General features: G+C 36.2%; 1 protein-coding gene across 1 annotated transcript in view; it reads left to right on the forward strand.

The window, feature by feature from the left end:
- The window catches only part of SHQ1 (SHQ1, H/ACA ribonucleoprotein assembly factor), a 2,222,560-nt gene that overhangs the window by 1,348,519 nt on the left and 861,795 nt on the right, over positions 1–12,246 (forward strand). The window contains exon 7 of the mRNA XM_044076401.1: positions 8,432–8,586. Within this exon, the coding sequence (XP_043932336.1) occupies positions 8,432–8,586 (155 nt within the window). The remainder of the gene's footprint in view (positions 1–8,431; positions 8,587–12,246) is intronic.

A 12,246-nucleotide genomic window follows, 5' to 3' on the forward strand; every position in this document is an offset into this window, starting at 1 on the left:
ATTTTTTTTTTGTATTTTTATTTATATATATTATAAAATTTAAAAAATTTAAATTTAAAATAAAATATATATATATATATATATGGGTTCACTTCAAAATCTTTAAAGCTCAAAATCCTGAATCTTGAAAGCTCAAAATACTGAAAACTCATAGTACTGAATCTCATAACACTGAAAAACATACTGGACACCAACACTGACTGTATTCCAGCAGAAATACATACAGAAACATATTACTCCTCTCTGCCCCCACACACCCTGCTACTTAAATTTATTAACTCCGAGATCGCACTTCACTACACTAAGATGAGTTATGCTGTAGTATAGTACATTAAAAGGGAACATGAATAAGGTTAGAGCAGGCAGTCATGAAGCTCATCATAGTTTGTTTGCCATTTTCTTCTGTGAAGTGCAATCTCAGAGTTGATATATTTAAATAGCTGGGGGTGTGGGGGTGCAGGGGTTCTTTCCCCCCTGCTTATAAATGTAGATGAGTAATATGTTTCTGCGTATATTTCTGCTACAATACAGTCAGTGTTGGTTTCCAGGATTTTGAGATTCAGGATTTGAGCTTTCAAGATTTTGAAGTGTACCCATATATATATAAAGTAAAAAAAAAAACAGTAAAAACTGTTTTTATAGGGGGAGAAGCCCCTTTGCATCCCCCACACCACCTGCAACTTAAATATACCATCTCCGAGGTCACGCTACAGTGGAGAGAATGGTAAGCGTAACATGAGCATTACCATTCTCTTCACTGTAGCGCGATCTTGGAGATGGTATATTTACGTTGCAGGGGGTGTGGGTGTACAGAGGGGTTTGTCCCCCTGTAAAAATATTGTTTGCTTAGTTTTTTTTTTTTTTTGCACTACTTTGTAGTTTTGAGATATCAAAGCTCGAGATTTTGGCTTTTTGAAATGACAAAGTGGACCCATGCACATATATATTTATATATATATATATATATATATATATATATATATATATATATATATATATATATATATATATATGGGTCCCCTTCAAAACCCATAACATCTAATTTCATAACCTTGAGACCAGAACATCTAAAACCCATAACGTTGAATTTCATAACATCTAACAGTACAAATCACATAAAAATAACATCCCCTCCACATATAATGATACCAAACACACTTTTTACTACACTTCTGCAGGGAGGGCTTGATACAGTGGGGTTAGGAAATTAACTTTTTCCCACTGTAGTGTGATTTTATAATTGGTATATTTAATTTACAGGGGGTGTGGGGGGACATGGGGATGAAGTAGAAAGTGTGTTTGGTATTTTGGTGTCACTATATGTGGAGGTGATGTTATTTTCTTGTGATTTGTAGTTAGATGTTATGAAATTTCGATGTTATGCGTTTTAGATGTTTTGGGTTTTAGATGGTTGGTCTCAGTGTTATGACATTAGATGATGTGGGTTTTGGATGTTTCAAAGTAGACCCGTATATATATATATATATATATATATATATATATATATATATATATATATATATATATGTTGTTGTACATCTAATAATTCTATAATTCTACAAACAGAACTAGCAGGACACACCACGAGAAGCACTGGATTCTTCAAAAATAGATCCTTTATTCCAATCGAACAAACACAGAATAAGCGCTTTCACATGCGTCTTGCATGCTTCTTCAGATACAGTTTAAAACACATAACTCAACTCCTTTTATACAGATAATACCAAGCAGTTGTTATCAATCATGCAATTTACTCCATTGTAACAATACTTAATTAATTAATTAAAGTGAAATGCTTCTCTATTCTTAAAACCATTGCAATGCATTCAGTTTTTGTAGCCTTTAATTGAGCAACACAAAACCTGAAATGAAATAAAATTCAGTGTGTGCATAGCTTATATTCTCAACATTTTCTCTCTTGTAGTAACGCAAACAAAACTCTATGAACATAAATGCGTAGTCTATAAAGAGCAAATCTAACTCCTAATTCATAAAGCTAGCAATGCCCGCATTTCCTGTTAATGCATTTTTAGTGCCTAGTTCATAAAAATAGTGATGCCGTAAAATTACATTCTACTTATTAAAAGTAGATCAGAACGGACATCCAATCCATGTACATAGCTGAATCTATTAATACATCATTTATAAAAATCATCCTTCATCGGATATATCCAAACAATGTCCGGTTGAAGAAAACCAGTGTTCATACTGCGCATTGTACAGGCGTGAGAGAAACAAAGTGCTGTCAGCAATAAAGTTCTATGATCATACATCGCATTATACATAACAAGTATGATGGTTGTATAAATTCGAGTAAGTTACCACACTGAAGTCAGAGACTTCAGCAATAAACATCATCTCTGACTCCATCTCCCATTATCTCTTCTTAAATTGTGTTCAAAGGGAATCTTGTAGACACGTAACATATATAACAAGTGTCTGTATGTGAAATATACATGTACCCAAAACACGATAAAATTGATATTAATGTTAATATAAATATTAATATTAATAGTTAAAAACTGTAACAATATTAATAATTGTATAAAATAAAAATAAGTACACCAACTAACAAATCACATTTCATAGATAACTGACCTCTTTATGTCATTGAATTAAGATTAAAAATTAAGATTAAAAATTATCTAAAAACACTTCTAGTAGTTAAGATATAGATAGTGCTTAGACTATTAAAAGATGGTGCTGGACTGTCAAAAAATAGAACCGGCAACTCATTAAAGCTGTCAGTTATTCTTATCTACCATATCACTACTATAACTGAACCAATACCTATTCCGGGTGTCTTCCAGTAAGAGGTTAAGTTCTATCACTAAAGTAGACAAATTCAGAAATTAAATTCATCACATCTTAGTATTTCTTGTATTTCAGGAGTCTAAATATATCTCTATTGTGTGGCTCCCTATTAAATCAAGCTTTGCCTGACTCAATTATCAATTAAAATTGAGAGTTCAGGTCTGCTGAGTGTGAATATATATATCTCTGTAGCAAAGTAGCTGTCACTTTATATGCTAGCAACCAAAACCGTAAGTTGGATGGGCTAAAAATTCTGAAGATGTCTTCACCACCAAAAAACACGTCCTGAAGGACATATGGAATGCCGATATCATCATCAACACTTATGATAGGAAACGATGTTGAATTCAGCGGGGAAAGGAGAAGGAAAGAAGAAAAAACGAAAAGGAAAAGGAAAAAGGAGAAAGAAAAAAGGGAAAAAGAAAAAGGAAAAAGAAAAAAGGTTTTTTTTTCCAGTTAAATAACGATGTCCAGTTGTCTATCTATCTGTCCAGTTACTAACATACCTATCTAATACTATAAAATTATTATTAAATCATGAAATTGAAGCCAAATAAATTTCATGTTCCCTGTTTCCAAAAGAAATAAAATATATAATGAAAGGAAGATTCCACCATATCAATGTTCATCTACTATCAAATCGTAATCAACACTATCTTTGAATGTAGTAAGCTGTCCATTCATGTGATCCAAAGGCCAGAAGAGTCTGACCATACAACATCATCAAAGTCACATTTAGCCTCGTGTCACTAGTACCCAATATCTATTTGTGTGTCACTAAAACCTACTACTATTAACTGTACTCAAGAAGAAACAAACTTGTTGTATTAATTTTTCATTCTATTTTTATTTTAAAACTACCACTGTGAGAAATCTTGTTTATACATCAAACTATTCTAAAAATGGTTTAACTGTAGTATAGTTGTTAATCCCCGGGTCTCTATGTGCCCCTGACCTGAGAATCCACTCCATTTCTAATTTCGCCAAAGCGTTGTTGTTGTCACCCATCCTAGGACTAAGGTGCAAGGTTTGTAGTACTCTAAATTTAAACTGATGTGTGGGGTTAGAAGTAACATGTTTGGCCAATGCATTCAACTCATGTTGCTTGCGAATATCATAGACATGGTTATATATACGCTGTCTTAATTTTCTCTTTGTGAGGCCAACATAAAATGCTGGACACAGATCACAGTTGGCCATGTATATTAAATTGGTGGTCTCACAGCTAGTTCTTGTCTTTGGAGTATATTTGAAATGTCCATGTGGATGTGAATATTCTTGTGTGATAGCAATATGTTCACACATACTGCATTTTTTACATGGGTAAGTCCCAGGGACCTCATTATTGTCATCTTTAACCTGAACATTCTTGTGTAGATTAGAAGAGAAAATGGTTTTCAAATTATCACATGTGCGAAATACGAACCCTGGTTTTTCACCTACTATCATTCTAGTCTCCTCTACAACAGTCAAGATGTTCCAATGCTTATTTATAACTCCCTTGATTGCATCAATATCATTGGTGTACTTCAAGATCAGATTAATCTTACTATTCTGTCTATTGTACCTCCCTGGTTGATCATCTTTAACCCTCTTGTTGCTCCTATTCACTTTGGGACTCTCATGTTCAGCACTATCTTCTCTAGTACCTTGGGATATAATCTTATTTCTCATCTCCTGTACCATCTTGCTATTATATCCTCTATCAGTGAACAATCTTTCCATTTTATCTGCTTCAATCCGTAGAATTTCTGGATCTTTACATATTCTAGTTAGTCTCCAGAATTGTGCTTTTATTATACCAGAGAACATATATCTCGGGTGCATGCTGCTGTGTTCTAGAATGGTATTCCTCCAGCAGCTCTTCCTGTATAGCTTGTAAGATAACTTGTTAGCTGTGTCATAGTATAAAGATAAATCTAGGAAGTTAATTTCATTGTAAGAGTATTCATAAGTAAATTTTAAGAACGTGGTTGTTCCTTCTAAATAATCTATAAAGTGCTTCAGCTCATCAACAGTGCCATCCCAGGCCAATACCACGTCATCCACAAATCGCTTATACATTTTTATCTTATCCATCCATGGACTTTTAAATATGTGTTTCAGTTCCCAGTTATACAATACCAAGTTTGCATATGAGTTTGCACATGGGGTGCCCATAGCGACACCCCATGTTTGCAAATAATATTTGTTATTGGACATAAACACATTGCAACTTAATACTGTTTCTAGTAATTGCCCAACTAGAATCTGTCTATCTCCAGAAAACTCTTTCATGGATACCATAACTTCTCTCACAGCCTGTGTACCATAATCATTGGGGATGCATGTGAAAAGATCACGTACATCTAAAGTGACCAACATAAATTTTTTGTTGATCTTTTCAGGAAGGTCAAAGGACTCTAAATCTTTCAAAAGGTGTTGTGTATTTCTGAGAATTGTATTGATCTTGTTCACTAATGGTCTCATGATTTTCTCTAAGAACTTAGATATATTGTAGGTTGCCCAGCCTCTACCTGATACTATAGGTCTCATGGGCATGGGTTCAGCCTGTTTGTGGACTTTTGGTAGGCCCTTCAATACAGGTATCAATGGTTCTTCTCTACAAAGAAATTCAAACATTTCTTTACTAACTTGCCTACACATCAAGATGTCATACAATTCATCTCTGACATTGTTGATTATTTTCATTACCCCTTCAGCATTTAGTTCCTGATAAGTATCATTCTGACATAATGTCGCTTCTATAGTCCCATTATATGCATCTTTATCAAAAAGTACTACTCCTCCTCCTTTGTCAGCATTAGTAATTATTACATCATTATTATACTTCAAGTTCATTAAGGAGTTATACTCAGCTTTCTCTAGGTTAAAAAATCTATGTTTAACCTTATTAGTAAATAACTGATAAATGTCTTTCTCACAAGTCTTCACGAAGCACTCTACATTCGGAGGCAAAGCCGGAGAAAAAGTACTCCTACATTTAAGACTTGCTGGCCCAGTTAGCATTTGATGCTGAGTGTTCTTAAATAGCATTCTAAGCGCTACTTTCCTTGCAAACAGTCTTATATCTATCAATAATTCAGACAGTTTGCTGCATTGTGAGGGTATATAATTCAGCCCTCTACTCAAAAGTGACACATCAGATGAAGACAAGGCAAATTTAGAGAAATTAAATACCAGTGAATCTAATTCCAGTTCCTCTTCTGTTGTCTCTCGTATTTCTCGAAGGAATACTTCCGTTTCCTGGGACCTCGACTTGTCGACCTCCCTCTGTTGAAGGTGTTCAATTTGATGGGAAAAGGAGCATCTTTATCTCTAATAGAAGCTGCAGTGTGTTTCCTGATGGCTCCAGTTCTAGTGGAGTCATCAGTGGTTAGTAGTGCTAGTTGATTCGGTGGCGGTGTCGATGTATCAATATTGGCACTCAATACATTCCTTCCGCTGTAGGACGGTTCCCCTGTGTTATTTGTGAAATTCGGGCTCCGATCTGTGTTGTTGGTTACCCCTTGGTCTGATTGGTTATGCTGCGAGTGGAAGTGACGTTCAACTGGTCTGGCGTTACTCTCTACTGTTCTCAGCCACACAAAGATGTTACCTTTTCTGAAGTCGTTTACATCCCTGGTCAGTTTCTTCTGCTTAATGCCTCTCAGTTTCTCACTAAACAGATTGATTTGTGTGGATACATCGTTTAATTTCCTGGTGAAAATGGCTGATTTAAATTTCTCAGTGATTTTCCAGTATGCTACATCAATCTCATTTTGAACAGCAGTCTCAATGGGTTCAAAGTGATCTAATAGTAGGTTGATATATTTATTACTGAGTTCTAAATTCAGGTCTTGCCATCTTTTTAATAAATCAGGATACTGTTGTCCGTAAGTGGGCATGCACAAAACGCGCATGCCTCTTGGGACAACTTTGAAGTTAATACATGCTTGTAAATGCTTTCTTTGCCACGCCAGTCTCTGAATTTTATATAATATATCATTATATAATATATATAATGATACCAAACACACTTTTTACTACACTTCTGCAGGGAGGGCTTGATACAGTGGGGTTAGGAAATTAACTTTTTCCCACTGTAGTGTGATTTTATAATTGGTATATTTAATTTACAGGGGGTGTGGGGGGACATGGGGATGAAGTAGAAAGTGTGTTTGGTATTTTGGTGTCGCTATATGTGGAGGTGATGTTATTTTCTTGTGATTTGTAGTTAGATGTTATGAAATTTCGATGTTATGCGTTTTAGATGTTTTGGGTTTTAGATGGTTGGTCTCAGTATTATGAAATTAGATGATGTGGGTTTTGGATGTTTCAAAGTAGACCCGTATATATATTTATATATATATATATATATATATATATATATATATATATATATGTTGTTGTACATCTAATAATTCTATAATTCTATTATCTAAAACCTTTGTATGTGCTGCTGAGGGCAAACAAGATTTGAGGTAATCAGGGGAATGCATTATGGGTAAAGATCTAAGCCTACGAGCTTGGCTGAAGACCAAGAGCTGGAATATTGGTGGAGATGTAGCTGACACATCGGATCCAACCCACAAGTGAGAATAAAGGACGAAATGGACAACACACATGGAAAGTACATAACTTTTTTTTTTGTATAGACATTGTTTTCTCATGTCTGAGATATGAGGTGGCATCCAGACTCTACTTTTCATCAAGTCTAGCAGTTTGTTGTCTTGGGAGACAGGTTTGTAGAAATTGCTAATGTTTGTTCTTCTGTTACATCAGAAATAAGAGAATTTTGTCAGAACTGTATTCATTTTTTACTCTTGCCAAACATGCCCTTTTCTCCACTGTAGTGCGATCTCGCAGTTAGTATATATAGTTGGGCGGGTGTGGGGGTTCCATCCCCCACCTAGGTGGGTTTTACTTACTTTGGTGTGTGTGTTGTGTAAGTCTGGGCAAGTGTTTACTTACCCTGGGAAAAATTTGCCATTCTGGTATTTCAGCTTTTGCGATTTTTGTTCTGAGAAAATGAAGTTCGGTTATATGAGTTTTGATGTTTAGAAGTAGATCAGTAGACATATATACACACACACTGATCTAGGACTATTTACTGAAACACAAACGCTTGCGCAGTTTCGCGAAAGTGCTTTTTCACCGAAAATGTACTTTCGCGAAACAGTAATAACAAAATAAAAAACATAACAAACTTAAAAAAAAAAAAAAAAAAAAAAAAAGTAGTAATCATGTTTATGCAGGGGGACAAGCCCCCTGCACCCCCCCCCACTTTTATACTCTCACTCCGAGATTGCAATACAGTGGGGAAAAGGGAATATTCCCTTATCCCCACTGTGCCGCGATCTCAGCAACAGCCCTTTTGCAATTTTTTTTTTACCTTTTTTATTTCTGTTTCGCGAAAGTGCATTTTCCGTGAAAAAGCACTTTCACTTACTGTGCGAGAACGTTTGTGTTTCTGTAAATTGTGAATTTGGTAAACAGTCCTGGAACCATACACACATAAATGTGTACATTTTTTCATATAGTGGTTCATTGCATGCATCCATAATATCCTTACTGCAAGCAAAGGTTGTGTTATTTCAGTTGAGAATAAAGTTTTTTTAACATTTTTCTTTTCTAGTTTCTTTTTCTGAAGGAGAAAAGCAGCAGCTGAAAAACTTCACAAACAGATCTTATATACTGGATAAGCGAGCTTGCCACCTTGTGCTTCTTAGCCTTGTTGATATAATCCTGGCGTATGCATATGAGATCCGCAACACTGAAGGGGAGAAAAATGTAAGCCCTTTATTTCTTACTGATCTCTTGTTAAATTGCTATGTTGTATAGTTTTCCACCTTTATTGTTCACTTTTTGATTTGGTGTGGTAGCTGCTCAGAGAGGAAACAGAAAGATGTCAAAATGTAAACACTTGTATCTTTTGGCTTTTCCCAGTTAGGGGTCGCCACAGCGGAACTCCGGTCCGCTAATGGTTGGCAGTAGATTTTTATGTACCGAGTTGCCACCTCTGGCGCACAATCTTCAACGAAGGTACGCCCATTCACGCACGTCTCCACACAGAAGACGCTTTAGCTGAGAATCGAACAGGACAATGTCATACTGTGAGGCGACAACGCTATACGATAATCAGAGTAAGTGTATTATCTGTTGCACACATGATATGATATGCATTGTATGCCAAGGGCAGAAATGTACAAATTTATCTTCTCGTCTGCTCATTTATTGGAAGTTGAAACAAATATTTTTTTGGAAGAAGTGTATCATTTGATACCCATGTTTTGTCCCCACAGATGGTTTTATCTTTAAGTGCACTTGCAAAGTGTAAAAAGTTTCTAGTGTTTCCCTTTTCTTATATCACATATGTTTGATCCCCTGCACAGTACTTCTAGATTAACATTATGATCAGGTTCTCCTTGTTCTTTCCAAGAAGTTAGTTATTTCATAATTTTGTGCTTAGAGTTTCTGTGTAGATGCTTCAGCATATTTTGACAATGATACAATTTCACAACAAAGTCACTTAAGCCATTATTTTTCCCTGCACTGTGGTATTTTAGGTTACATCATACCCTGTCTGACTCGCTATTTTTTTAAAGACATACATTTTTGCTGAATCCAGATGGCACTTTGCAGTCACAGTGCCGAACATTAACAGATGCTTACCTTTTCCTCCTCCTGAAAGCTCCTGTAAATGTACACTTAAAAAATGTCATGAACAGCCAAGAATAGTATAGCCTGCTTGCTTAATGCAGGATCAACATTATTCTCAAAGTATTCATAAGAATGTGTAACATTGATAAAAACTACACCACCCACCAGCATTGGCACAATGCAGTACTAAATCGTAAGTTGCCCATATAGATAAAAGCAGTTTCTTATTTGCCCTGGACACAAAATAACATGAGAATGTGATTCTCCTACAGGAAATGTAATCCTGTGACCATTAGATAATAAGAGTACATATGTAACACTCATCTACAGGAAATACAGGTCTCCAAATGTAGACAGTAGCTCCTGCTCTTTGTCTGTTTTCTTCACTATCCAACCTGAGCTACTGTCAAAATTTAGTGATTAAGATGCCCGAAAAGCAGGGAGCAAGTCCTGTTTTAAACATAAAGAGAAGCAGCACAAGCAGGAGCCTTACTCCTTGAAAGGTAAGGAGAGTTGTGGACATCACGTTATATCATCTCCTGGCAGATAAAAATGCAGAACAGATGTCCCATTCTTCTCACCACAGTAGCTTTCATTGGGATTGTAAGACTGAATCTTGATCAGTGATGGACCTAGTGTCAGGGCTGATGTTACTACTTAAGATGATGCCACCTCTGTTCCTTCATTTAAGATAGCAAACCAATCAGTGAGCCTCCAGGTGGTTTGCTGACAGTCTGGCCAAGTGTATCTTGCTCCCCTACAAGGTCCTTCCCTAGTGAATGCTTATGACCGTACAGGATTTTGACAGTTAGTTTTACTTCAGTAATCAGCTCAGCACGAGCACAATGTAATTTTCTGTGTTGGATATACTGGCAGAGAGGAGGATATTATTGAGGTGGAGTTGGTTACCTCTGCTTGATCATCCTACAAACAACTTCTTTAATGAAACTGTTAGGGGCATAAATTTCACACTGTAAAGTTGTATGGTTCTCACCCTTCTGTTCAGTAAGGATGTTAATGTTTATCTTGGAAAGAAATAAGAGGAACTCTTATTCAACCCTCTCTTGATGCCTCTTATCAGGGATTCAGTGTTTTTTGCTTGGCAGTATTCTAATTTATTTTTTTACCCACTACTTAAAAAGGCTGATTTTGTAATTTCCAGATTTTTGAGTGCTCTTCAACTCTCACATGGTAACCCATTGCATAGTTTTTATTTTGTATTATATTTTCATTTCATTGTGTGCTTACCATTCAAATGCCCCTTATTTTGTAGACCATCCCTGATTTTACTTGATAATTTTGGTTGTTCCTTCGTAAGATGATTGATTTTCTGGTAAATACGTATGGATTATGTGCAGCCAGTAATGCCAGACAGAGTTTCATACTTCTTGTTCAGAAAATCCATGTTGATGTAAAACATGCTGCTCAGTAACTTTTCAAAATAGCTATAGTAATGTTTAAAAAATGTTCCTGATTTTGAGCCATTGCACCCCCTATTATTTTTGTTTTTTTGTCCAGAATTCTTCAATATAGAAATTGTGAGGTGTGAACATGGGTCTCAGGAATGAGTAAACATGAAACATTATTGTTGATTTTTATAGTATTACAAACTAGTGAGCTTTAAATAAATTCTAAAACTTGTGTGTATGTTCATCTTTAAATAAATTCTAAAACTTGTGTGTATATGTTCATCTTTAAATAAAGTCTAAAACAGTCAACAAAACCCTACCACTTAATTCAGACTTACTTTGCCTGAATAATGGCAGGGGTATAGAAAGGTGCACAGCTGAGGTTACAGCAGTGTTAGGTTTAGGGTTAGCATGCATTAGTAAAGATGGACAGTCCCCCTCTGTACCACCTTACACACATCACACATATTAGTGCACAAGCATAGCACTAAATCTATCCTCTTCTCTAACCCTAACCCACAAACACTCGCAGATAAGCTTCTACCTCCAGTGCTAAAACTTTTGATACTTCCAAAAGTTTGGGCATTACAATCCCAACCCCACACTTAAAAACCCACAAACACATTCAATCATAACAGATTTGACATATCCTTTCCTCAACAAAATGCATGTTGAACTACTTTTCCGAGAAATGTGTATGTGTTTGTATATAGTCTGTGGCACAGTAATCATTTTCTGTTGTCAGTATGCTATGAATAAAGAGGAGGTTGGAACTAGAAAGACATAGATGAAGTCTAGATAAATGGAAAGGGGCACATTAGGTGGAGTGGCTAAAAAAATGGTTAGGTATGTAGTCCAAAGGAAGAAATTAAGGAGTGGAATAGTGTTAAAATTGTTTGGAGAGCAGCAAGCCTTAGTGAACAGTGGATATCAAAACAGATGGTGGTGAGATCAGATTGTGAAAATAGAGATGGAACTGAAGCAAGAGAACTGACTGACATGAATTACTGGTTCCTTAACATAAGGTGCATTTGCCCATCTCAGTCCTTAGCTTGAAGCAGACTGTGTTCCCTTGCCCATTCTGTAAAATAAAGTTCCCCATTTACAGTTAACTCGTATACTTGCTTCTTCTTCTTCTTTCGGCTTTTCCCGGTCAGGGGTCACCACAGTGGATCATCTGTCCGCTCATGATTGGCAGTGGAGTTTTACAGTGTCGAGTTGCCAGCCTGGCGCCCAACCTTCCACAGAAGGCAGACACATGCACACACTCTCACTTAGGGCCAATTTAGAGTGTCCAATCCACCTACTGCATGTCTTTGGGATGTAGGAGGAAACCGGAGCACCCGGAGGAAACCCATACGACCACAGGGAGGACATGCAG

Source organism: Protopterus annectens, chromosome 7.part0 (assembly GCF_019279795.1).
Source record: "Protopterus annectens isolate FY-2018-M chromosome 7.part0, PAN1.0, whole genome shotgun sequence".
In the NCBI taxonomy this organism is placed as follows: Eukaryota; Metazoa; Chordata; order Ceratodontiformes; family Protopteridae; genus Protopterus; species Protopterus annectens.